Consider the following 26,724-nt stretch of genomic DNA (forward strand, 5'->3'; position numbering starts at 1 on the left):
TGTGTTCTAAGCTCTTTCTTCACAAGGTCAGAAAGAATAACTAGCTACAACTGCCATAAGGGGTCTTGATGGAAGCCAGGAACACTTCAGTCTTAAATGAACAGTGTTACTTTCCGACATACATGAATGAAACAACCTATGTAGCCATTGTTCCTCTAGGATTGTAGTCCAAAAGAGTTAGCTATGCAGAGAATCACCCTACAGGTGCTTTTAATAAACAACTGGCCAGATAATTTTTTTCCATTTCATACTAAATTCCTGGTTATGAAATGTTTTTATTTGCTATTTTACAAAATGTTTTCTCTCTATAATAAAATGCTTTAAACAAAGGTTTTACTCCCGAGATATTCACCATTTACAAATATCAATGAAGATTCAATTATGATTATAATTATGATTGTATATAATGAGCATAGACCTAGCTTTGAGAAGCAACAGAGCGCTTTAAAGAGGTAAACACCAATACAGATACATAACAGAGCACTTTTCAGTGGTAACAACAGAAAAGATATACAGCGGAGGGCTAGGATACAGAGGGGGATAGTGGAGGGGGACAGCTGTACCGGCTGGCAGGCGACGTGATGGCCTAGGTGATGATGGAGAATGTGCTTTGAGGTGGCATGTTGATATATATTGAGGGCACCACCATAGGTCTTTTACAGTAAAAATACGAACATATATTTGGTCACAGGTGGCATGAAAAAGTATTTCACGTGTCAAAGCTGGCATATATTGCAGTTAAAGTCCACATGAACATGCACATACAGAGCAACGCTGGCATATATTGTTGGCTGCACCACGAAAATATTTTACAGTTACAATGCTGACATTTGGGGATAGCTAGCATGGTAATGTTGTATCAGGTAATAATATCCCCATATATATGGTCGCCGTAAATAATATCGCCGGGAAAATGTCGTGGCGATATTATTTGGGTGACCATATATATGGGGACAGGGGCAAAAAAAAAAAAAATTACAACAAAAAAAAAAGAAAAAAAAAAAGTTTGGGGGTTGCAGGGGTTGTTCCCCGCATGTTCCATGCAATAATGTCGCCACAAAAAACGGCAATTTTTCAGCGATATTTTTGCATGGCGAGATTTTTGTGGCGACATTATTACATCGAACCGTTGTACAATAGTCCTTAGTATTGATTTGGACCGGCCATCCATTTAAACTTTAACCATTCCACCTGTTTGTAATTTACATGGCTTTTCAAGAAGTTGGTTTCCAAAAACTGTGCTGTAAAATGCATCATTTCAACCCAATATTTTTAACAATTTCTTGTAGAAAATCACTCCACATACCACTATATTGATTTGAGCTTCTTTAATATGCGTGGTTGCTTATGTTAATTTAGGCGAAATATGAATGCACCTTTAATGGAAAGATTCACAAGCCGCCAATGATCTTGAATCATTTATAATTGAGCCCCCCCCCTTCAAGAGCCTACCCCCAGCTGACACCAAAAGCTGCCTTTACCCCTTTTCCAGTTGTATTTCCTGCTTCGTCACGTCTGCTTTGACAGTCAAAAAGGACAACAATGAAACAATCATAAATTACAAATCTGGCACGCACCAATAGGACATCATTTGTCAACCATATATTTCCTGCGTGAAAAATAGAACACACTGCCACATCTGTTACTTGCTTTATTTGGCATGCTATTAATCTTCCTTTGGTATATTTCCCAATCTTTTGAAAAGTTAATTCCCCTCCCTAAATATGTGTATACAAAATGAACGACGACTTTTTAACTTAATAGAGTCTTCTAGCAGCTGCAGCGTCTTGTTCCATTTACATGCAGTGAAAAGGATGAAAGGGGCCACTTTCAACCAGTGACATCAGATAAGGGAGAAGGAACAAAACACAACGATGATCCAGTACCAGCTGCAATTCTAACTGACAGGTGTATTTTTAGGGTAAAACAGTTCAGAAAAAGGATAAATGTGATTATTTTGAAGTGCAAGTTGAAATTCCAGGTGTCTCAACATTTTCTTTCTTTACCAAAGCTTTATTCAGCATAAAAACCATTAGCACCACTAAAAAACAGATTTACAGAAATACTTTTAGTAGGTTGATTTAAGAACAGGATAAAAGAAAAAACGATATATGTTAAAAACGAGTTCATATCTTAATTTACGGAGTTATACATTATCATCAAGTGTCACATTTTGAGGAGAGCACGTTCGCAGCCTCTTTCTTAAAAACATTTCCCATGAATCCTCGCCTCAATAGCCAGGCACGGTGCACATACCTTGCGGATACCAAGACAACACTCCTTTCTGTGGAGTACTTGAACAGTTGCATGGCTTCTGTGATGATTTGAACATTACGTTGTTTGAATAGTGGTTTCAGGTACAAACGCCTTAAATTAAGAGTAGTAGTGCAATAGTGCAAATTAACATGAAATGTATTAGTGTTTCCTCAACAGAGCCAAACAATGGGCAGAGTCCAGATCTCGTAGTTGACCTTTAACGAGTAAACCAAGTAGTATGTAGAGTCCCCAGTCTCAGGCGAACAAAGAAAGAACGGTCAATGGCAGGACGGATTTCGTCCAAAAGGCTAATTAAATTCTCCATTGTTGCGCTGGATAAACACTCTGGTGCATTCTTCAAAGAAGCTTGTTTCACTTCCAATGATTTCCTATTTGCATTTGCTTTAAGGTCTGCTTTGGAAAACTTCCAAGCGTGCATAGGATTGTCCCAAAGAATTCTCATGTCCCACATGTACAGCACCTTTTTTACATGGGCCAGCCAACCACAGCCCCATGCTCCTTCAAAAAGTAGGACATTTGTGAGGGCATCCGATATGTTGATAGCAATGGAGAGGTCCACAGTCTCACCCAATAAAGCCCAAGTTTCAATGCAATCTTTTCAGCTATGGGAAAAACACCAACATGCATTAGCACCAATGAGTTTGGAGCACTCCTTGGTAACAAAAGACGTTTTTTCAAAAACGTGTTCCCAATACAAGACAAAGCAGACAATTTAATGTAGCCCCACAATTCTGACCCATATAAAGCTACAGGCAGAGCTTGCTTAGCATAGAGCTCCAGTGCGAGTGAAATTGCCCCACCACCGTGGCCTTTGAAAAAAAGAATGTACTCCACCATTTTCCCAAGCTCATCTTGGCTTTGGCCAGGTGATCAGACCGCCCCCCCCTCCCTCATTCATGGAACCGGAGACCCAGGTAATGGAAGAATTTCACTTGCTCCAACAGTGTATTGTCTACCAAAATGCTCAGGAGTGCTTTTCACAAAGGGGGGTTTAAAAAACAGGACTTTCGTTTTTTTGCGTTCAGTTCAAGGTAAAGCTCACTACACTTACTCATAAAAATCCTGTCTTTAAACCTTTTGGGGAATTAGCCAGAATAACCACATCGTCAGCGTTGAACAGAGTAGGCCATGTCCTAATTGCGATTCTTGGGGGGGGAGGGAATCAAGGATGCCCCTTTCTAGTACATCTATTATACCCTGAACAGAAATTAGGAAAAGCAGGGGCGCCACAGCACAACCCTGGCAAGCCCCTGTGTTCACGGCAAACTGCCTCAATTGCTCCCCCCTTGCTGCATACTGTACGGATACCGTGGTTTCAGAGTATAACAATTTATTGGTATCAACCAACGGCATGGGCGGGTTCTGTTTGCTTAATACCCGCCAAGGTATGTTCCTAGAGACAGAGTGAAAAGCTGACTTCAAATTCAAAAGAATGACGTATAGCTTTGTTTTTGCTAAGAATACATATTTCTGGATTAATAAAGTCAGGAGGAAGTAGCGGTCCACAGTACCTCTGGCAGCGCAGAAATCAGCTTGTGCTTCCATTATAATCCTTGCTTTGTCTGCCCATTTTTGCAACTAGTCAGGATGAACTTGCCAAATATCTTCCCGACAGAATCTAGTAATGAAATTGGGCGATATTTCTCTGGGAGGCCCCTCCCCCCTTTCTTGTAAATGGGGACTATGATTGCCTCCCTCCAGGTCTTAGGAATTACTCCAGAACAGTTAGCAACGTTAAAGAACTTGCATGAAATTGGGGCCCAGATCATTGTCAGGTCCAGCTGATTTTCCCGAATTGTGTGAGCGTATGGCATTTCCAACCTCATCAGTCGTGATACGCTAGGTCTCGCATTTTTTCTTTGATGGCATCATATACTATAAGTCTCACTGCCCCATCAACCCAATTGAGCCATTTTGTGGTTTGCCTTACGTAGGACAAATTTGACAGGGATTGATTCCTGACCAAGCCATGATTCGAATGCGAGGTTGCACCCGCCACGCAGAGTTTAAGCGCAAGGGGATAGTGGTCACTCTTGCTTCTTTTGGCCACCTTGAACTCCATAACCTTGGACCAGCTACTGGCTGTAATAAATATGTAGTCGATACATGACGTACCGTTGCAGCCATTAAATGTCTCTGACCAGCCAGTCTTTACTGGCTGGTCAGATGGCAATCTGCCATTGCAGGCCCTAAGGTTCAGGTTGGCAATAGCACAGGCTGATTCCACTACTCGCGTGTGGACCCTTTCAGGGGAAGCGGCCAATAGAATAGGGATAGACCGGGTTATATCTTGGTCATCCCATAATTCATAGGTTTCTATTAGGGGTTCTAGCTGAAGGTTCATGTCTCCACCAACAACACTAAACTCCTGCAATGTTATCAGTATGTCATTGCCCTGTACCCCATTAGGTCTGCTATAGAAATAGATTAGTAATAATCGGTCTGCCCCATTTGTTACCACAGAAAGAAGCTGGAGGTCCACCAAATGGGTTTGACATTAACCACCTTCCATTCAAGTCTGGCATCAATCCATATTTGCAGGCCGCCTGATGGTCTGCCCTTTTGGCACCTGGTGGCTGGAATCGTGTAGTTCAGATATCCCTGGAAATTCACAGGGCTTGCAGCCCATGTTTCCTGAAACATCAATACTTGGTCATCACTAACAAAATTGCACCAATCCGGGTCAGATAATACTCTGCTTATACCTGCTATGTTCCAGGAAAGAATCTTTAGTGATTGTGATGGCTCAACGCCCACAACATGCGGTCAGGCAGCCATCCTCAGGTTTCCCACTCTTGGCCTCAAACTTACTTTGTTCATGCGCCCTCTCCCATTCCCATCATAACACACTGGTAGCTTAAACCCCAACTTCAGCAATGCTGCGGAAAAAGCACCAAGTAAAGATGCAGTGGCTGATGAGGCCAGTTTAATCAATGCCCAATTTGTAGGGCTATCCCATTTCAGTAACCCAACACATTACAAATCATTACTTTTAATTGAGGAGAGCCATGGGATGCCTTCCCATAATGCAAGCAATCTGGATCGGTTTAAGAAAGGGCTATCTGCCAATGGGGAGACTTCTTCCAATTTCACCAATTTGCTGAAAAGCCCTAATGTTCCTAAGTCAGGGACTTTTCTCGAGCAGTCATACACTTTACTGTTTGCATTAAACATATGCTTCGAACCTATTGAACCAGATGTGATATTAGATTTAAACCTGTTAGCAGAATGAACGTTATTTATAGGCTCGAGGACTGCAGCGTTTCCTAGCTGCTTACTGCCCTTAGATGGACTAGGATGCCCCTCTACCTGGCCCTTCCCATTACTTTTGAACCATTTGTCAATGGGGCCCCTGAGTTCCACCTGCCTTGTAAGGGATTTGCCCATGTCGTTGGATACAATGGTTGGTAATAAGGGGTCAGAGGTTCTGGGGCACAAGGGACTTGCCATCTCATACTCTTTTCAGACGCCGGTGTAGTTTCCTTCTGAATGGCCTTTTCTCGTACCCACCTTGCTTTCCAGGCGAGCAGCCTAACAGGGAAATCTCCAGGCATGCCACTTCATTGGAATCCTCTTCCATCGCTGCAGTTATAGTTAGGGTGTCCATCCAAGGCGTCGCAGGATACGGCAAAAGCCTATGCTGCTGTTGCTCTTCTGCCACATTTGCCTTATTTACTTGTGGGGTGGTCGCATTGGCAAAATGCTGGCCTATTCCTTTCTCCCCTGCCGGCATGTGCACAGCGGACGGGGGCACGATGCAAGGGCTTCTTAATTGGCTGTTTGAGTCCATAGCTTTTGCCAGGATGACATCCACCACTTTCCCAATTATTTGTTTAAATTCTCTGTTCTGCAGCAAAATTCGTACCAAGAAGAAACTGGCCCTCAAAATAAAATTAAGATGGGAAAATAAAGAAACATGAGGCTCCATTTCCAATATAGAGGCATCGCTTGGTGCAATAGTTGTGACTTCTGCACATGAGCTTTCTTCGCCTGGAAGCTTTGGATTTGAGGTTAAGACTGACTGAAGGGTCTATCACTATTGAACTGCTGACACTGCTATTGTTACCATTATAGTTTGCTGGTTTTTGCCCCGATAAGTTATTCTTCAGGTTAAGACAAAGTTTAATCAGTGAGCCATCATTATCAATCATAAAAGAATGGGGTGGGGATACAGATGCAGTGTTGGTCTCGAGGTTAGTTGAAGTGTAAATAGAGGGCAAGGGTGGTAAACAACATTTCACTTAAGAAGCACCCAGTAACTACAGTTTCCCTGTATTTAAATGAAACGGGCTGGAGCTGGGGATTTTGTGTACCAGTTTAAAAGAGTGAAAAGTAAGGAAAATGCTTTCCCAAAGGACATCATTATACAATTAAATGGGGACAAAAAACTGGAGACAGGTTCTTCTGGTGACATCAGAAATAGGGTGGTATTTCATCTGGCAGGGTGCAGACATTGGCCCTCATTACGACCCTGGCGGAAATCGAAAAACGATGGCGGAAATGCAATACCGCCATCGAATAGCGCTCGGTGCGACTATGACCCGTCACCGCAAAGTACGAAGCCATTAGCGACACCGTAGTGAACGCCAACGCTAACTGCACCAAGCACGCGCTCGCGCGCCATGCCAAACCGCAAACACCACCATGGTGCAACGGTACGCCAATTCCGACCCTAGCGGACATGTACCTAACGCCATCAGGCATGGCGGAATGTACCATTCCGCCATGGCGAGAAGTACGGCATCGCGAATCAACCGTAAACGGCCCCACTGAGTGCCTGTACACCGCTCCCTGCCCACAAAGTACAACTCCCGGTAGGTGCAATGAAGTCACAATGCAACCATTGAAATGTACAAAGCACCCATGCATGCCAACGAACAAAAGCAACACAAGAGGGGCCAATGGGAGCTGCAGGTCACAGATGGCACCAATACAGAAGCCATCCCAATGGACATGACCACAGTCCCCCACCAAGAAACGCACGCAAACACAGGCACCTGTGCCCAGCAACATTCCGAAAATCACATCATTCCACCAGTCCACCTGGCTGACCGGCATCTGTTACACAAAACCCAATCCCCCGCCCCTGAGCATGACAACATTCAAACTGTCATATAGGCAGCCCCCATCCCTGACCCCACGGGCTTAGTAGGCAAACGCGCCCAGTACAGTACCACGCAACTAAACCCCGAAGCTGGAACCCAATGCAGATCTCCTCACAATACATCGCCCCCCAAATAGGCATATGCCACATCACTTGCAAAGAAAAACGCTACACGGGCCAAATCAGAATAGCAATTTATGCACATCAAAGACACCAAGCCCATACAGCCATCAGGCCATGAACTCCAAAACACTAACCACCATTGTGGGCTGCATCCGCAAGAAATGACCAGCCACTACTTGTGTGTCGCCCTGTACCCCCATGGTACACAGAGCCACATTCACGTACGAAAAGGCAACATGGAAGCGCACAGAACCGCAGGGCTGTCCCAATGGGGAGGCACTAGTCCAGCTGAAAGGCCGAAATGTTGCTCCGAGACACCAGTACTGCGTAAGGGCATGTGGGCCATTGGCGATCGTCCCATAAGATCGTAATGCTGCTCCACCGATTAACACGAAGCAGCAGGTGTTGGGAGTAAAATCCATCTGCAGGAGTGGCATACAGATGGCAGTGGCAAAAGGGGAGGAGATACCTGTCAACCAAAAGAAAAGAAAAAGAACAGAATGGCCATCAGAACTACATTCGAACAACTCACTTCAATGATCACACGAAATCCACAGCCATATGCATGCTAGCCCACTCAAAAGGATCATCACCACCCCAAAACCACTTGCGACTCATAACCATCTATATCGAGGTGCAAACACCATCACAAACGAGTGTACCTGTGCATGCGTCTGTCAAAACAGAATCCATCAGATGGGAATGTCAACGTGCATGGACACAAGTGTCTGAGGGCGCCTCGAGACAGGGAGGGCTCAACAAGGCCAGATAGACGATGGTCCCACTATGGCAGGCCTGCATCACATAGCGTAGGGGAGGCGGATAGATCCCAAGAAGCCCTGTACATGGCAAACTCTGTATCAAATCACCTGCCCATGCATCCATTCATCATTCCCTCATCCCGGGATCAAAACGCCTGAATATTTACTCACATGACATTAGAAACATCCATTGAGTCTGTGCGTTATGCAGCCTGCAAAATCCACAGTGCCCCAGCCCGTAATTCCAGTGTTGTGAAGTAACATGTATTTGGGAACGGCCGGCCTCATCGCCCACGTAGCTAATGCGCATCCCAAACTATTCATATCAATCATTGCTCCCTCGCCATGGGCCCTGTCTCAAGGACATTGAACAATAGAACGTTATATTTGCAGTCAGACCTGTGGGCATCTCCTCGCCGCCAGCTGATAACCGAAAGCGCCGCCCTTCGAATTCCTCATTTGCAACATCACGTCGAAAAGGCATCTGTGGCCGTTTGAAATCACTAATTATTCCATCGAGTGCGGCTGTGTGTGAAAATGGCAACTGCCTTCACCCACGAATGGGACGCCCCGCCCGTCGTTGCAACTCGGTACAGTGATGCATGAGGGCCCACCGTTACTCGAGTACTATGTTCCACTGACCCTTCACAAGTCTGTTCGCGACTGCACAGATAGAATGGGAAACAATGGGACCATAGCCGAATGAACATAACAACCAATCCAACACGCCCATCGGGTACAAATACATGATAGCAATAGCAAGATACCATTCCCCGAATTGCAGCGTTGTGCGCGTGACGTGCTCGGCCAAAGGGGAGAGCAGTTTGCACAGGTGGAATGAATCACCACAGGTGGAGGCCATACAGCCTGAAAACACATGAATTGCACAGCCAGTCTCCTCCCACAACCACACCGAAATGCTACCGGCAGGACTCGCGATGTTGGCCCTGGGGGACCTGATAGCACTGCAAGTGCTCCAACTCCAAGAGGAAGACGAACACCAACTACAACCGGCCGCACGGAGGAGACGCAGGAGGAGGAGGAGGGCAAGGCAGGGCCAGCAAGGCCCACCAGCACAGCCACTACCACCACGCAGGCAGCCCGCAATCCCACGCCTCCGAGCACATCCGTTCAACCTCACTGATGAGCAGATCCACACCCTCTACCGTTTGGACCGGGACACCATAGCCGCCATTGTGGACATGACACAGGCTGACCTTGTCAGCATGATAGATAGCCCAACCGCCATCCCACCCCTACTGAAGGTGGTGTCTGTACTCCACTTCCTGGCCACAGGCACCTACCAGCACACAGTCGGACAGTTGCATGGCATTTCTCAGCCACTGTTCTCACGGACACTATTGCAAGTGCTCGATGCCCTCCTGCAGCACGCAGACGACTACATCTCCCTACCACGCTCGGAGCAGGAAATTACAAACACGAAAGTGGGATTCCATGCACTTGGCGGCATACCGGGTTGCATTGGTGCCATCGACTGCACCCATGTGGAATTGGTCGTCCCACATGCCATGGAGGCCCAGTACCGCAACCGAAAACAATTTCATTCCCTGAATGTACAAATGGTGTGTGACTCCAACAGGATCATTACACATTGTTGTGCCCGATTCCCTGGATCAACCCATGATTCTATGGTCTTGAGGAACTCTACAATACCACGCTACATGGAGCGACACGCAGGGAACAGATCCTGGCTACTCGGTGAGTCTCATTACATGCACGATGATGTGGGGTATGTGAATTGGCAATGACCTGGCAGGAAGGGGGGGGGGGGGTGTGCGTACGTATCAATGGCATTCCACATCATACGTTTCTCGTCCACATACAGGTGATGCTGGATATCCACTGAAGAGATGGCTCCTCACACCAGTCCGGAACCCACGGGACCAGCATGAGGAGGACTACAACCATGCCCACTCACGTACCTGTGTAGTCATAGAACAGGCATTCGGCCTACTGAAGGGCCGTTTCCGCTGCCTCAGCAGGTCTGGCGGGGCACTCCTGTACCGCCATGAGAAGGTTGCAAAGATGGTGATGGCATGTGTCATGCTCCACAACATGTGCGTACGTAGAAATGTGTCCATGCCCCCTGACGCAGAACTGCAAGCACCTGATGATGGTCATGATGAGGGTGGGGATGTGGCAGCACCTCATGGAGTCTGCGAGGCACCGGAGGCCCGTGACATTCGTCAGCATCTCATTGATGTATGCTTCTAGCACTCACGCCTGGTGGCTGATACATGGACACGGGACTCGTGGCACTGCGTGTGTCTGGGACATGCACAATATGGACTGTACGCCTATGATGGCCTAGTACACAAAGATCAATGTCCACACATCTCATTGGTTGATCGTGCACTTTTTATGGCATATGTGATGTCATGTTGAACACCCTATCGACCCGCCACCCAAGTGAGCCCAACACACCCCCTCCACCCCCCTACCTCCCCCCCGAACACCAGTGTCCAAAGATGCTCATTGTCAGTGGGCTGTCGCTATTGCAAGCCCCCTCTGCGGGTATCAGGGGCACCCCTGCCTGTGGAGCGCAGGTTCCTTCCAGATCTACGTTGGGGGCTGCCCTGGACGGAGCTTGCAACGGATGATGTGTCTGCCTGCTCACGTCCATGCATGTCCCTAAGGGTTTGCGAGAGCTCAGTGAGCACACGGCGCACTGCGGCAAGTTCGGCACATACGTCCTTGGCCGTCGCATGCAGTTCCCCCCTGAGGCTCTCGGTGCTTCTCTCCATTTGGACTCTCAGGCTCTCGGTGCTACTCTCGATTTGTGCCCTAAGTGTCTCAGTTGATGTTTCTATGTCTGCCTTAGTGCCCCCACATTCATCAGCATGGTCCTTGAGGAGCGTGGCCAGTTGCTGCTGTTGTTCGATCAACTGGTCGAGGGACTGTTGCCTCTGCTGGGCCAAGGCCATTTGCGGGGGTGTCACAGAGGGGCTGTTGTCCTCATGTTGCATTGCCACAGGGCTTGTGGGGGATGGCCAGTCGTCGTCTTGTGGGTGCCCCTGCGTGGTATCCTCATGTTGTACGGGATGGGACAGACAGGGGGATTGGGACAGGTCATGGATGGATCTGACTTCAGCATCCCCGTTTTCTGTGTCGGAGCATGCTGCCATCAATGGGGTGTCACCTATGGTGCTGCTGCCACCGGAGGCAGTGCCTTCTGTGGCATCCATTGGGGGGACCTGTGGTGGTGGTGTTGTGGGCATGCTGGCTGCTGGGGTGCCTGTTGATGTTCCCTCCTCTGTGCTGCCACCTGATTTGTGCTGCTGCCGTGTCTTGATGCGTGCAGCTGAGGTGGAGGGTCTCTGGCCGTTGGTCTTGGCCCTCTTTGCAGGTGTGCTGGTAGGGGTGTCCTGTAGCTCGTCGTTTGGATCGGACCCTGTGGTGGAGTAGAGGAGGGCGAGGGTTATTGGTGGGTCTGTGGGAATTGGAATTGCATTGTGTCACATGCATTGGGGTGGTACCTGAGGGTGATTTGGGCCGGGCCCTTGGAGGTGCTTTGATTTGTGTGTGGAGTGAGGGTGCAGTTGTTTGGCAGCCTGCAGTTAGGGTGTGCCTGCTGCACGTGTAGTGCGTGTATTAGGGGTTTTTAATTATTTATGTATTTATTGTGGGTTTTAACGTGCGCTATCAGGCCGATGTGTGTGGACGTTCTCCTGGACATGTGTTTCTGTTGCACTATGTGGACGCATGGTACTTCACATGGATGGACTGTGTGGATTTGGCATTGTTTTTCCTGGCCCACCTACCTGTATCTTCGGATGTCTGCACTCCTTTCTCCATCCCTCCGACTCCCTCTATGCTCTCCATTCCGATGGTGGAGGCACAGATTTCTTCCCAGGGGGTCAACTTGATGGGTGATTCAGGACCTCCCCCGGTGGCTGTGGCAATGTTGCGGTTGGCAGAGAGTATGCTGCGGACGCGTATCCGCAGGTCGTCCCATCGCTTGCGGCATTGCTGTGGGGTGCGGGGTGCGGTCCCCACCGCACTTACCCGCTGTGCCACCAGAGCCCATATGGCCTTCTTGTTTGCAAGTGCCGTCCTGGTCATTTGCGTGCAGAAGACGACGGCAGCATTCTCCTGGAGGGTCTCTGTTAGCACGGTGAGTTCCTCACGGGAGAAGTGGACCTGCCGCTTGCGGTCGCACGCTTTCTTCGCTGCTTTTCCCATTATTCTTGGTTTCGCTAGGGTGGTTGACGGGTTGGGGTGTGTTTCAGGGTAGTGATTTTAGTGGTTGTGTGGTTTTAGTGTATTTATAGGTGTACGCCGGGATGTTTCCCGTTCCGGGCCCATGTTTTAACTTCCGTTTCCGTATATTTCCGGCCACCGTACTTTCCGGTAGGCGCACACTGCGGTGACCGCTAAGAGGGGTGGCGGTATTGCACCTGGGGCGCCGTACGGCGGCGGTGTGGGCCGTTTTGGGGTCATTTCCGCCATCGCGGACTTTGCACTTCTGCCATGCCGTGGTGCTCGTGCCCGATGGGTCGGAATGGGCCGCACTTTGCTCCTTCGTGCAATGGCGGAAACGCTATTTACGCTGTGGCGCTCCGGTCAGTCGCTTTCCGCCAGGGTCGTAATGAGGGCCATTGAGTCTCTTTTCAATAGGAAATGATTTCAGATTATATAGAGACCCAGCAATTGGGATAGCAGTTCATTTGAACAATGTGTAAACCAGATTGTGCTGGGAGTTGTGAAGGCATCATGAAGCAAGACACAGACAACAGACTCAAGATTCAAACAAAATGTCTTTATTAACTTAAATGTCGCCCTAAATTGCCCTATGCTAAGGTGGGATTTCCCTACCTAAAGAAATTAAAGCTTGACTGAGTCAGTAAGTTCATCTTAAAAGTCTGTCTGTGTCCAAAGCTTATACTTGCATGCACAACTAGAACTAAACAATGTGTAGGGATGTCGGCAACAAAAGGAATAGTGTTCCAAATAAAGTTCTGAGCTTCTTCCAGCTATTGGCTTACTTTCCAGCTCCCCTTCCTGAATTTCAAAGCGGTTCAAACAAGTCTTGAGATGCCTTTCCCAAAGAAGTCAACACAGTTCCAAAAAGGCCTCAGGGATCCCTTCCCTAAGGCGACACCACAGTTCACAATGTCTTGGGTTTCCCTTCTCCGAGACAGCAGCTCTTCCAGCTTGTAAACTCACAATCAGTTCAAGTCTATTAATTCTCAAAATCAGTTCCAGGTCAACTTTATAATCCTTTAGTTTCAGTGGATAGAGATTGATATATTTCCCATTCACTTCAGTTATCTTATTCACAAGTGGAGATTCTTTATCTTTACTTTCCTTGGCTTTTCCAGACAGGGTATCCTGAGTCTAGGCGCAGTTGTCGGACCACACGGTCCACCCATTACTGGTCTGGCAACCGATAACCCTAGGCTTCTTGCCTACACAAGTTTCTCTTTCACTACACCTATGCTTTGGTTTGCAGTTAGTCTGGATTCTCCTTGCCAGTCTTTTGATTTTTCCACATTGTGTTCTTCCACACAACTTACTGGATTCTCCTTGACAGTCTTTTGGCTTTGCCACAGTGTGTTCTTCCACACAACTCACTCCATGGTGCTCACTCTCTTCCAACACCTTGCTTTCACAATCTTCATAAATGCTCATTACTTGTTTTTCACTTTATCCATAAAGTTTCATAAGTGCTCATCACTTGCTTTAATTTAATTGAAATGCTTATTAAAGCTTTCGTTTAGGTCGGTATTCAATGTTTGCTTTGTGTTTAAGTTCCTTTATTCATCCTTCAGCTTTTGCTCGTTAATATAAAAAATAAAAATAAAAAAATACTCACGTTCACACTCAATTCCCTTCATGCAGCATCACCATATGCCCCTGTAGTACACCAGGAGCGCCCCGGTACGAGTGTACCCTCAAATTTACTCACCAATCCTCGGTGGATCCTCCGGGCAGTCTCTCTCTTCGTTCTCGGCTCTGCAAACACTTCTTTGGAGCTCTGAGCAGCGCTTACTCTCTGCGAACCTTGCTGTGGGTTGCCGGTAGCTGTGCTCGTCACTAGCGGATGCTACCGGTGGACGGCAGCACTTGGGATTTCTCTGTGTCCCACAGCTCCGGCTGTGGGCACCAAACGGAGGGGACTCTACAGCTTTGACCCTCTCACGGCCTGCTGGGACCATGGCAGCACAGTCTCTCTTTGTAAATAGCCGGCTTCCAGGCTTCCAATTAGGACCCTCCTCAGCAGCTCCCTTCTGGGCAGGAATTCTCCCCTCTTAAGCCTGTCTCTCCTGCTGGTCTCCCTTTCCTGGCTGGCGGCTCCACCTTTTATACACCTTTCACCTGTTAACATCATTTTCCTGACTGCAATTACTTAGGTTCTCTAGACATGCCTGTCCCTTGCAATAGTTTCCAGGCCTCTTCCTCGTCACATGTATGACGAAGGGGGAATAAGAGGGAATGATAATCTATGAAGGTCGGGGAGGTAGGGTATATTATTAGAAGGGAAAGGGGGATACCATGCCTCCCCTGATGATATCCTCTCCCCACTCCCCCATGGACCTTCCACCCAGGTGATCCTCCCTCGCATCTTCACCCCCTGGGTCAGGATCCAAAAGCAATGGCCTTTCCCTGGCCAACTCAGAAGAGGATCCAAGGGGAGTAGGTGTTAGGCTGCCCTCCGGTTTCTCACGGAGGATAGATCAGGGGCAACGCGTTTGTCTTGGAAGCAAGACAACACAGCGCAACACTGGATCAAATCCCGGTCCCATGCTTAGTGATTGGTCTTCAGTATAAACATTCTATAAAAGACTAATTAATAAGATGTGGACATAATTTGTCTTGAGTGACTAAATAGTCAGGTCACAGAGGTCAGGACTTCTAACAGCGAGATCCTATTTTCTGCTGATACACACTGCAAATGCTGATTGTGGGTAATGAGAAAAGACTATTACCACGTACGCTTACACATGCAATACTTTAAGAAGTGTAATAAAGAGTTTCAAAATGATGGTCAGTGATGGACTGGTCTATGAAATAGAGATGTTACCTGATGGGCTAAGTGGGTTGGTTTAGTCTGTTGTCAGTGCCATGTGGCTACGGAGGAAGGGGCTCCTGAACAAAAACAACTGCATGATTGAACATGCCTCCCAGTCTAATGCACCTGTGGAGAGGGGCAGGGGGGAGTGGCTCGTATTACAACCTATTTTAGGGCTGCTTTGATTACCAGTCTAGCACCGCTTTAAATGTGAATCTGAAATACAACACCACAAGTATTGTGCACTTCTTACCTGCTGTTCTGCCTAAAGAGGAACTCCAACACAACAAAGAGTCCTTTCAGCACCATCTGCGACGGGGGGCTGATGGTATGAACCTTCACTGCCTCCTCCTTGCCATGCAGCAATGTCACTTTCTCTTCCTTTTCGAGAACCTTTGCCAGATTTCTCTAGGAAACATAAACCATTAATTAAAACCATTCAGCCATCCTCCACTCAAAAACAAAACGTAATGTAGTAGGTTCGCAGGTTGTTTGCTATCTGTATGGTGGCTGTTATCGGGATATCCACCGTCATCCATGCAACATTGTATTACACATAGAACAGAGATGGAAGGGTGCATGTAGAAGGAGCTTACAGGAGAACTGATGGTGCAAAAGGAGAAATTACTTACCTGTAATGTTCTCCTTTAATGGATTGCATTCTACTATAGATTCCTTATCGGATAGACTCCCAAAGCAGTACAGCATATGGAAGCAGGACAAAAGTCAGTATGAGAAAGTTTGACAACACTGCTCTTTCAAATCGGGCATCAGCCCCATGAGCCACGTCCAGGGTGCAGAGTTTTGTGAATGTGTGGAGTGACGACCAAGGTACTGCCTGGCAGATATCTTTCACTGTCACACCCCTTTGTAACCAGAAGAGGTTGTCACGCCCCTAGTAGAATGAGCCCTGATGTCTGACTGCAATTTCTTTCCCGCTTTCTCATAGCATTCCGCGAAGCAGAGGACTATCCAATAGAAAATTACCTGTTTAAACACTGCCAGACATTTCCTCGACTGCAAGAAGGCAATGAATAGATGATCATTATGCCTGAAAACAGCACTTCTGGCCCCATAGTAGCTCAGTGTCCTCTTCAGGTCGAGCCTGTGCAGCATTTCATCGTCCTTGGAAGGGTGAGATGGTGGATAGAACACCAGCAACTCCATGCTCTGTGATATATGAAATACGGACACTGCATTAGGCACACATTTTGGGTGGACTGTTAACAAGACTTTCTCTCCAAAAAACCTCAAAAATTGTGATTTGCAGGAGAGACCCTGTAGCTCGCTTACATACCTTGTCAACTTGATGGGCACCAAGAAAGCGGTCTTAAGTGCAAGCAACCTGATGAGGAATGCATGGGCTCAAATGGAGCCGTCATCAAAAAGGTAAGCACCAAATTGAGGTCCGAAGCCGGAACCACAAACAACATCGGTGGAAATCTATTTACAAGGATCTTCAGATATTGGGCCATCGCCGGGATTGTAAAGAAGGAGCCTTGATGCAGTGACCTCTTATACATGGACAAAGCCACCAAATAACCTTTGAACGTGCCCATCTATAGGCCCGTGAGGTTAAGGATAGAAGGAATTCCATCACCATGGTAGTGGCGCACGAAATGGGGTCCACCTCGCAAACCCTACGCCATGTCTCAAATCATCTTCTTTTGCACGTGTACAGAGACCTAGTGAAAGGTCTGCATTCAGGCAGCAAAACCTCAAGTACCTCTTCAGAGAGGTCCCAGTCATTATATCACATCCTCTCAAGCATGCAGATTGGGAGCACCCGCCCTTCCAACTGGGAGAGGAGGTCCAGCATCTGAGGAAGCTTGTGAGGTGCACAGATGGCCATTTCCAGTCTGTGGAGATCAAGATCATGGTGGCGCGGAACCTCCTCAGCCTCCTGAGAACCCCTGGAGTGACATAGTGGAGGTCGAAGACACACTCTTCTAGGAACGTGTCTCCCAGTGCATACTTGCAGGGAAATCCCTTGAGCAGAAATGCTTGCACATCGTGTTGGCACTCGTGACAAACCGATCCACTGTCGATCGACTGCCAGAGTTCCCTACAGGGTGAAGATTTCAGCAAGAACCTCTGTGCACACTTCCCATTCCTGGGAGACCGTGCTTTGCCTGCTCAGAGCTTCCGTCAACCTATTCTTCGCTCCTGCCAGAGCTGCAGAAGCCAAGTGTTCTCCAGCAGCCGGAACAATAGTTGCATGGTGGTACTGGATAGGGGCAGGGACCGCACGCAGCCTTGCCTGTTGAGGTAATGCATGGCCACTGTGGTGTACATCAACATCAGGACATGTTTTCTCCCTGAGTGATGGCGCAAAAGCGATCAGGGCTAGCCTAGCTGTTCTTGTCCACACAGTAAAACGTTATAAAGTTGTGTCACCTTCCATGTTATGGCCCTGAAGATTCAAATGGCACTCCCGGTAGCACAGCAGTAGTAGCCGCCATTGCCCTTGTAGAATGATCTCTCGTTTCTTTTGGAAGAGGCCTACCAGTTTCTTATGCCAGTAGGAGATGAAGGTTGTTAATGTTGTATATGCACTTTAATGGATTTACTGAAATCATAATCATCTTCCGATACTTGTCTTATAAATGGCTCTGCGTGTTGCTGCAGGGCCTAAATCGACCAATAAATGAGAGAAAAGAAAGAAATCTTTATTCGGTTCTATGAAATATTTGAGGGTTCGCTTGACATGTTGGGAATGTAACATACTTTCCACCATAGGGGATGGATTGGCGAATAATGTTGGCAAAGTTATTGGATAATTCAAGTGAAATTTTCAAGGTATTTTAGGGATAAATCTGTGATTAGTGAGAAGGCACTCGTTACCCTTTGATCATGTTATTAACTCCATTGTTTGTCATGAAAAAAATAAAAAATAAGAAAAAGTCTATAAAAAATGATTTTTTTATTAGCATTTCATTTATTTCAAACTTTTGCTATTTGATAAAATCACAATTTTACATCATTCAACATCATTTCACAACACGAACAAAAGCAAAAAAAAACTAAAGATGGGCTAAAAACACAAAGAAAGAAAAAAAAAGGAGGTAAGCGAGAAGAGAAGGAACGAGAGAGTAGCAGCCACCCAAGTCGAGTTATTCTTATTGAGGTCCTATTGACCTGAATTTCTTCCAGAAGATCAGCTCTAGAAACCTTACCAGGGTCTGTGTAAGGTTCACATTAGCCCCCCCGTAAAGAGCCTTGCACCATGCCTCGACGTCCGTCCCCAAGCTTTTGCTCATACTTTCATACAACAAGAGAGGTCTCTGTGATCTCAACTCTGGGCAAAAAAGAAACAAATGTTTTAAGGATTCTGGTTGAGATTTACATAATCAACAACTGTTACCCCCTTGTGTCCCCCCATACCTACACAGTGTGACTTTTGTATGCAGTTTATTCAATCGAAATCTGAGGAATAGATCCCTATGTTTGTCATTCGGGAACTTTTTCAGGTAAGAGGTGTTATATTGGGTGAACCAACAAGCGACTAACATTTTATGAATCTTTGAATTTGACCTCAGGGCTTCGGGTTTCACTACAGTCAATCGCCCATAAGGCCTTTTTCACCAGCAGCGGGTTTCTACACAAGGTATTAATTAACAGGCTGAGGTTACGTAATGTATCTTTACATCATTCTTGCCACAAATGTAATGGTAAATCAAACATTCACACATTTTCCTCATTAAAATTCAAAATTGAGGCTGGCAGTCTGTTGTATACAGGGCAAGAATAGTCAAGGATTTCAGACTACTCTCACGTGCAAGGAGAGGAGACCCAGTTCATGTCTCACAATGGCAATAGGAACTGCTTTAGGAAGTCACAAAATCGACTTCCAAAAACAGCTTTGCATTTCCTCTGCAACCCAGGAGCTGCCTCTGCCACATACGTAAGAGTTGGAGTGACTTTTGGTTATAGGAATGCATGATCAGGAGAGAACTTTCCATACTTCCTCCCGATCAAAATTCCCTTCGCAGTGAGCTGTTTCACTTTTGTATTTACATTTTACAGCCATGGCTTCTCGTAGGCACTCGCGCTGATTATTGCCCCTAGATATTTTATTAAAGGTACGGGCCAAATTTGCTTTCCTCCCAAATACCAGCAGGGACTCTTCTTTCTCCTTCCCCTCAAACTTTACAGAACAATTATTTCGGTCTTTGCAGTGGTTATTTTCAGACCATTCTGGTCTACGTAGTTCTGCGATGCATCAAGCTTCCTCTGCAAGCCGATAGGAGTTCTGTCCAGTAGGACAAAATCATCGGCGTACAGGAGCCATCCTGCCGATGTTCCATTTAACCTAGAAGGGCAAGATCTTGGGAGATCTAGCACCCATTTCATATCTGTGATAAAGATATTATATAGGATGGGTGCCAAAGTGCAACCCTGCTCCAATCCCCTGTAGGTCCTAATCATCCTTGTCAGGTTACCTGCCTGATCTAGTCTGACCTGCAGAGCGGTCCCGGTGTACAAATCTCTGATTGAGGCCACTAAGTCACTGGGGCATCCTCCATAGCTGTCATTTTGGTCCATAGTAACTCTCAACTAATGCAGTCGAAGGCACACTCCTTATCTATACAGGCCATATATCCTGCCTTCCCCCATAATCATCTTTGGTAGGCTAATAAGGAGTAAGTTTACGCTACAACCGACTGCACTAACAAAGCTGGTCTGCCTGGGGTCAAAAGACCTAGTTTCCTTAACCCTTTCTTTCAGGCGCATCAGCAAAATTCCTGCAAAGATCTTTCCCAGGACTTCAAGAAGGGCGATAAGGCAGTCATTTTTTGGAGCCACCCCATCCCCCTTCTTGAAAATATCCATCAGGTCCTGGAGCACGGGAGTTGCTAGCTTTCATTATTGTGCGTAAAATGTCCTCCCTATCAAACTGAATCAACCATTGGGTATGCTTTTTATGGCTCGATTCAGCTTTCAATTGCTCCTTCTGAGCAAATAGCTTTTCAAATTGCCCCACCCAAGCGTTCTCAGATATCGGGTTTAATTGAAGTAGGCCATTAACTATTGCCCTGCCATTCAGAAGTTGCCACAAGTTTCTAGTGTTTTTCGGATCCAACGCCTGCAACATAACTTCTGAGTCATTTTAATAAAGTATTGTTCTGTGGGATAAAATCCAATTCCTATAACTTTGTTTTCTTCTCTTTATTGCCAAAGCCTTAGTCGCAAAAGGAAGGGTCCCAAGAGTCCTCAGATCACTACACAAGAGGTGTTTCTGTTCAACCCCATTTTCATCGAAGGAATGCTTTGGCTTAAAACTGGGTTCATATTCCACCCCCACCCCGCGTCCATTCGGTGCCAAGCTATCCGTTTTCTTGTTAGACCAGACACTTGGTCCGGAGTAAAACAGTCTATTTCTTCCCGGTTCTAATTAGGCCTTATGATACGAGAGGTCCGATTTGACCTGTCGCTCGTTCTAGAGCAGGGCAGGACCACTGGGTCATGGTCACTGTGTTTAGCAGGGAGTAATTTCATTGAAATTACCTGTGCCAAAACCTTACTTTAGACAAAAAGCTAATCCTGAATACCATGTGAGTGCCACTGTCGGATCTCCTTCAGTGCTGTTTCATCCAATCACTCCCGACATCTGACTCATTTTTTCCTGAGTATTCGCTTCCCTCCCCACACCCCTACACATACAGTCCACATTTAGGCCTCCACAAATCATTAACCACGACTCAGCCATTTGTGTGTACATCAGATCTATCCATGAAATCACACATTCAACAAAACTACGTGAATCTGTGGAATGTGGATTCCAATAGAGGTTGAAGAGAGCCAAACAACACTGCCTGTTGACAGCGAAATTCAGTAGTTTTATTATTACGATCTGGATATTCGGTTTTGGGATTGATGACTTCAATAACATTTTCTATGAAGTCGTTTCCTATCATTGTCAAGAGACTAGTACTTGGTCTTCAGAGGTTTCCTTTAGTTGCTTTGTTAAGATGAATAGTAAAGCCGTCTAATAATGGGGTTTCTCTCAACCAAGTTTCCTGTAAACGGATGATATCCAGATTAGCCACTGCTACATTGATTCCCTGGATGAGATGAGAGAAACAGCTAGTATTCTAGGAGTCAATATCCAACCGCCCATATCCTATTGGGGGTCGACTTGTACTTTTAAAAAATGGTTTAAAAAGTATTATTGATGCATACACTCAGTGTAGCCAGGAGTCACTAAGCCAGTAATAATTAAGAAATTGCTACAGGTCATGCTCTTTATTATTCTCTATTGAAACTTCTACTCCTATGCTTTCTGTTCCTTCTTTCCTTCATGGCCCTGCCACAATCTTTCCTGTAACATTCTTGCAAGTCTCGGATTTCTCTCATCCATCTGTGTTTCCTTGTTTCTTCATCCGCTTCTATGCAACACCTCCTTCCCAGAGGTGTCATTTTGACTTTCGACTCCCTTTCCAGGTAGTTTCTCTTGTTCCAACTTCCTCCTCCCTTCCGATTCTTCTGTTCTTTCCTGCATGCTTCTGAGCCTTAGTAAGTACGCCATGGTTTCTTCCTTTCTCATCGTTCTCTACTTCCCCAAACTCTTCTAGCCTACCTGCCGCTCTGCCACATTTCCCACTTCACTGACTTTCCCCTCACTTTTCCTCTTTCACTCGCTCTCCCTCCCCTTCTTTTCCCCTTGAAACAATCTCTCTCTTTCTGTCCTCATATTCACTGTGCCTACTCTTCTATCTGTTCCCTCTGCCGGTCTCTACAACTTTGCCTTCTTATCCCTTGTTGTCTTCCCCACTGTCTTAATCTCTTCTCTTCCATTCCTTTCATCTAAGTGGATTTCCTCTCTTTACATCAGTCCTCCCATTCTCCGGGTTTCATTTCCTTCTCCGTGGATTTGTCGATTTACTCTCAGGACACATCCTAAGCATGTATTCAGGGTCTGTACCTTCTCTACCTCTGTCTCACTCTTTTTCCACTCCCCGTCCTTCAAACTACTGGGTTTCTTTTTTGGCTTCCACTTTCTGCTCCATGCCATCCTCCCAGCCTCTTCAGCCCTCTCTCCATGTATGGACTGCCCCTCTTCTCACTTTTAGCATGGCCGTGCAGGCCCATTCTGGAAGTATGTGAGCTGCTATTTTGAAATCAAATGGCCCTCTGTGGGCGGTGGTCTCAGCTCATCAGAATGTTGCTCTGCAATCAGTCAGTCAAATAACTATTTGGATTTGAAATACAATCCATCAAAGTACAAACTATATACATATATATTTGTTAAAGTGTGTTTGTATGTTCAGGGATGGCTCCAGCCCCATAACAGTTGGTGGGCTGAAATGATGGTCCATGGTCAGCATACCAGTCTGGGGAGTAGTAGCGATAGTGATATTTCATCAACCCCACCCATTCGCCCTATACAGGGCGGGGTCCGGCCCTATGCTATCAGTATATGTGATTTCAGGAGATTGACGATTTTGCGAGTGTTGGCTCCAGCCCCACAACAGTTGGTGGGCTGAAATTGTAGCCCGAGGTCGGCATACCAGTCTGAGGTGTACTGGCGATAGTGAAATCGGACCAAACCCAGCCATTTGCCTGCACAGGGCGGGGTCGGGCCCTGTGCCATCAGTATAAGCGATTTCAGGAGATTGCCGATTTTGTGACTTTTCCAAAAATAGGAAGTTCGGACACAAAGTTGGCATACCAGTCTGGGGTGTACTGGCGATGGTGAAATTGGACCAACTCCACCCATTCGCCCTGCGCATGGGTGGAGCGGGTTCTGCCCCTGTTCTATCAGTATAGGTGATTTTGGGAGATGGCCGATTTATTAATTTTTCAATAATAGGAAGTTATGACACAATAAAACATACACAAGGCAATAGCAGACTCCCACGTGCAAAACAGCTACAGACCCAGGCAATGCCGGATGGTACCGGTAGCCAATCAATAATAAAACACATAAGAATGTAAACATAACTTAAGTGATTCAAGTAAAATAGACATGATCATTAAAAAAGGGTCATAAAGCAAGACTAGATTTCATCAATGATTTCCTAAGGTTCAAGGCACATTGCAAATATTGAAGCAAAGTCCAGGGCACCACAGAACTGGTCGCAGACAAAATATAAACTACAGCTGGCCTGCACCGTCAAAAGTTAAAATTACATTACAAGAAAATTATTGTTCTACCCCTGACTAATAAACTGGACAGAAGAATAAAACGTGCATGAGATCTTCAGTATCAGACTCACTTAGTAAATATCATAAATCATTTAAGGTTGGCATTTGGTCTTTCGACCACCTGGTGCTAAGTGGCAGGAGATTAAGTCTAGCCCTGGTTATCAGCACACAGTTTAAATGTGTCCACAAAAGATATTCAGAGATAGCCGGCATAGAAAAAAGAACATGTGAACGGTTAGCATTTTTTGTAACTCCATTTGTTCACCCTCTAGCTTCAATTGGGCATTGAGGTCCTGCATTACAATTTTTTTTATAAACTACAGTGATGACAGAATGATTAACCAAACAATTTGCTGCATTAACATCACGCAGACATAGGAAATCCAGGGAATTGACAAGTAGGTTACCTAACACTGTAAAGTTAGATTACCTTTCATATTTAGCCACATTCTAAACCACTCTTCTACTTTTCCAGTGCAGATCTCATCTTCACTGTATTATATATCCAAGTATGGACTACCAATGTAGGGGCCAAGTTAGGTATACACAATAGATGTTTTTTTTTTTTCTTTAAACGGGTCTCCTCTAGTTGAAAACCGTTTATGCCTGCCATGTTCCCATAGTGTTGAGCCATAACTTGCAATCAATTTAGCCTTTGAAAAATATATTCTCAACATTATGCCCAGTGGTTGTGGCTTTGTAGAACTTGGCAAAAACGTAATACACCTCCACATGCTTGTCATATTTTCATTTTTGACTGCTGAATGCGGGAAGCCCCATTCAGCCTAGAGAATAATTTGAAATCTAAGTAATCATAGCTTGCAAAAACCTGTACTGGATTAGACAATGCAAAAAAGACTGCAAGGTAAAAACATTTTGCAACCAGCTTGACAGACCATGATAGCTGACTTAGAGGCATTGATGGATAAATCAAGATTAGACATGAATTCAACATAAGCTGCAATCAAAGCCTGTAATGAATGTGGAGTTCTTGCAAGTAACACAGTATTGTTGGCTTGCATCAAAACTGATATCGACATACTACCCAATTTTGGCAACAACCATCACTCTACCTACTATATCAGATCTCCTCCTTCAGAGCTCCCTCCTTTGGCCTCCTAGGCACTATGCTCCAGCAGATGAAAAAAAAGCCTCTGCCCCAGTGACAGGCCCTGCCAACAGATTACTGCATCGCTAGCGCTTAGGCCAGAGCCACAACCTCCAACTGGCTGGGGTGAGGATGAGTCAATAGGTAACTATAGCTGTACTTTGTTTTTAGAGTTTAAATTCCAATATATAATAAGGTCTAACTGTATATATCTTTGTGTTGGGGGCTTTTAATGTTATGTGTGTAATGTTCATTTTTTTCCATCCATCGGTAGAATGATAGCAAAATAAATTTGCAAACAGAATTCCAGATCCCAGTCATTATCATGGATGTTCTGCCAGAAAATATTGAAATATGTGAATTAAATTTTTACACAATCAATTCCACAAATCCAACTATATGTCTGTGTCCATCTATCTTGAGTAAACAGCTGAACAGACAGAAAAGACGGTACAATGAAAAAGGCAATAGTGTAATTACAATGTCATATTAAGAGGACGTCAGGAGATGAGCTTTAAGAGAGAAGCGGAAAGTATGCAAGGAAGAACAACAACAAATAGACAGTGGCAAAGAATTCCAATGTGGAGCCAGTAAAGAAAAAGAAACATCAGGAAGGCACACAGTGAAGTTTTGGAGTGTTCAGAACGAAGAGATTGGGAGCAAAGATGACGAGCAGAAGTGTAGAAGGAAACTGAAGAGCAGAGATTATAAGAAGTCAGTCCATGCGTACATCTAAAGACAATGCACAGGAAATTAAATAATAGGCGGGACTCGAAAGATAACCAGGAAATAGAGTGTAAAGCATCTGAAATAGATACACGAGGGGTGAGGCGAAAAAGAGAGCGAATAGCAGAGTTAAAGACTGAACATAAAGAAGCAAGATGATAAGCAGGGAAACCAATATGAAGAGCAGAGCAGTAATCAAGTCTAGAAAGAATTAGAGAAGTTTGGTAGCATGAAAGGTTAGAAGAGAGCCAATTGTGTGAAAAGCTGAAAACAGCAAGAACGGGCAGTGGCAGAGATATGGGAAGCAAAAGAAAGCTTAGAATAGTATACCTTTGCGCTAGCGAAGGCATAGTTAAGGTTAAGACAAAGTTCCTACAGAGTTTCATTAAAAAAAATACCTTTCTTAACTTCCGAACGCTTGCATGAAAAAATATGATAATATTCCAGAGTAATATTTCGAGGCAGCCTCCTCTACATGGACATTTTCAGAATTGTACCGGAACAACTTTATAGTTTAAGAAAATGTTTACTTTGCGATCGTGTTTAAACAGCTTTTAGAATTCGGCCACAATATCTCAAAATTGGTCGCTTTGCTTGTTTTAGGGAATATCAACATGGCCAATTTTGAGATATTAGGGTAGAAAATTATCTATATATGATGCATGCGCACAATCAAATTTTCAAGCGAAAAACATAGGCAATAAGTTGAAAATATCTGCCAACCATACGCTCAGCAACCACACCACCCAAACGCACAGCAGCAGTAACGCACAGAGTACACATTACAAACATACACTAAAGCCACAAAATACATAATTCAAGCAATATGCAGCCAACATTATCATGACCACACACAGCATACGCACCCACCCACACTGCATAAACATTCAAACATACACTCAAGCAAGGAAATGCAGAATTTGCACATAACACAACATAGATGCCCACACACAAAATACACACCCACATGCATTGAGTACACATGCTAACATACACTCAAGCAAGGAAATACAGAATTCACAAATGACACCCACACATACTACGTACACATCCCAACACACACTCAAGCATTATGAACGCACAAAATATACAGACTCACCCCCACTGCGTACACAACACACAAACTAACTAAAGCAGGGAAATACACAATTTATTTACAAAAAAATAACCATGCTATATACACTAACAAAAGTAAAGCAGAAAGTAAAGCAGCCCATTACTGCAAAGTATTAGTAAGCCCTTCAATAATATTGGCCAAAAATAAACTATTCCCTTCATTACTTAAATGTACTCCATCAACTCTAAAACTACTTTCATCATGACTTATGTTGCAGTGAAAAATGCAATGTAGGCTATGTGCAAGTGCAAATTTATATATACATCTATTTACGTTATTACAAGCATGATTGATTTTCCGATGATTCGCACTTTCACACATCCAAGT

At 45.4% G+C, this 26,724-nt stretch overlaps 1 protein-coding gene across 5 annotated transcripts in view; it reads right to left on the reverse strand.

Moving 5' to 3' along the window:
• Positions 1 to 26,724, reverse strand: part of BRIP1 (BRCA1 interacting DNA helicase 1) — a 2,318,009-nt gene that overhangs the window by 1,380,689 nt on the left and 910,596 nt on the right. For all 5 annotated transcript variants that reach the window (XM_069615088.1, XM_069615086.1, XM_069615084.1 and 2 more), the window contains one exon: positions 15,552 to 15,706. In XM_069615088.1, coding sequence (XP_069471189.1) covers positions 15,552 to 15,706 — 155 coding nt within the window. The remainder of the gene's footprint in view (positions 1 to 15,551; positions 15,707 to 26,724) is intronic.

The sequence above is a fragment of the Ambystoma mexicanum genome, chromosome 9 (genome assembly GCF_040938575.1).
Source record: "Ambystoma mexicanum isolate Mex_15411 chromosome 9, UKY_AmexF1_1, whole genome shotgun sequence".
NCBI lineage: Eukaryota > Metazoa > Chordata > Amphibia > Caudata > Ambystomatidae > Ambystoma > Ambystoma mexicanum.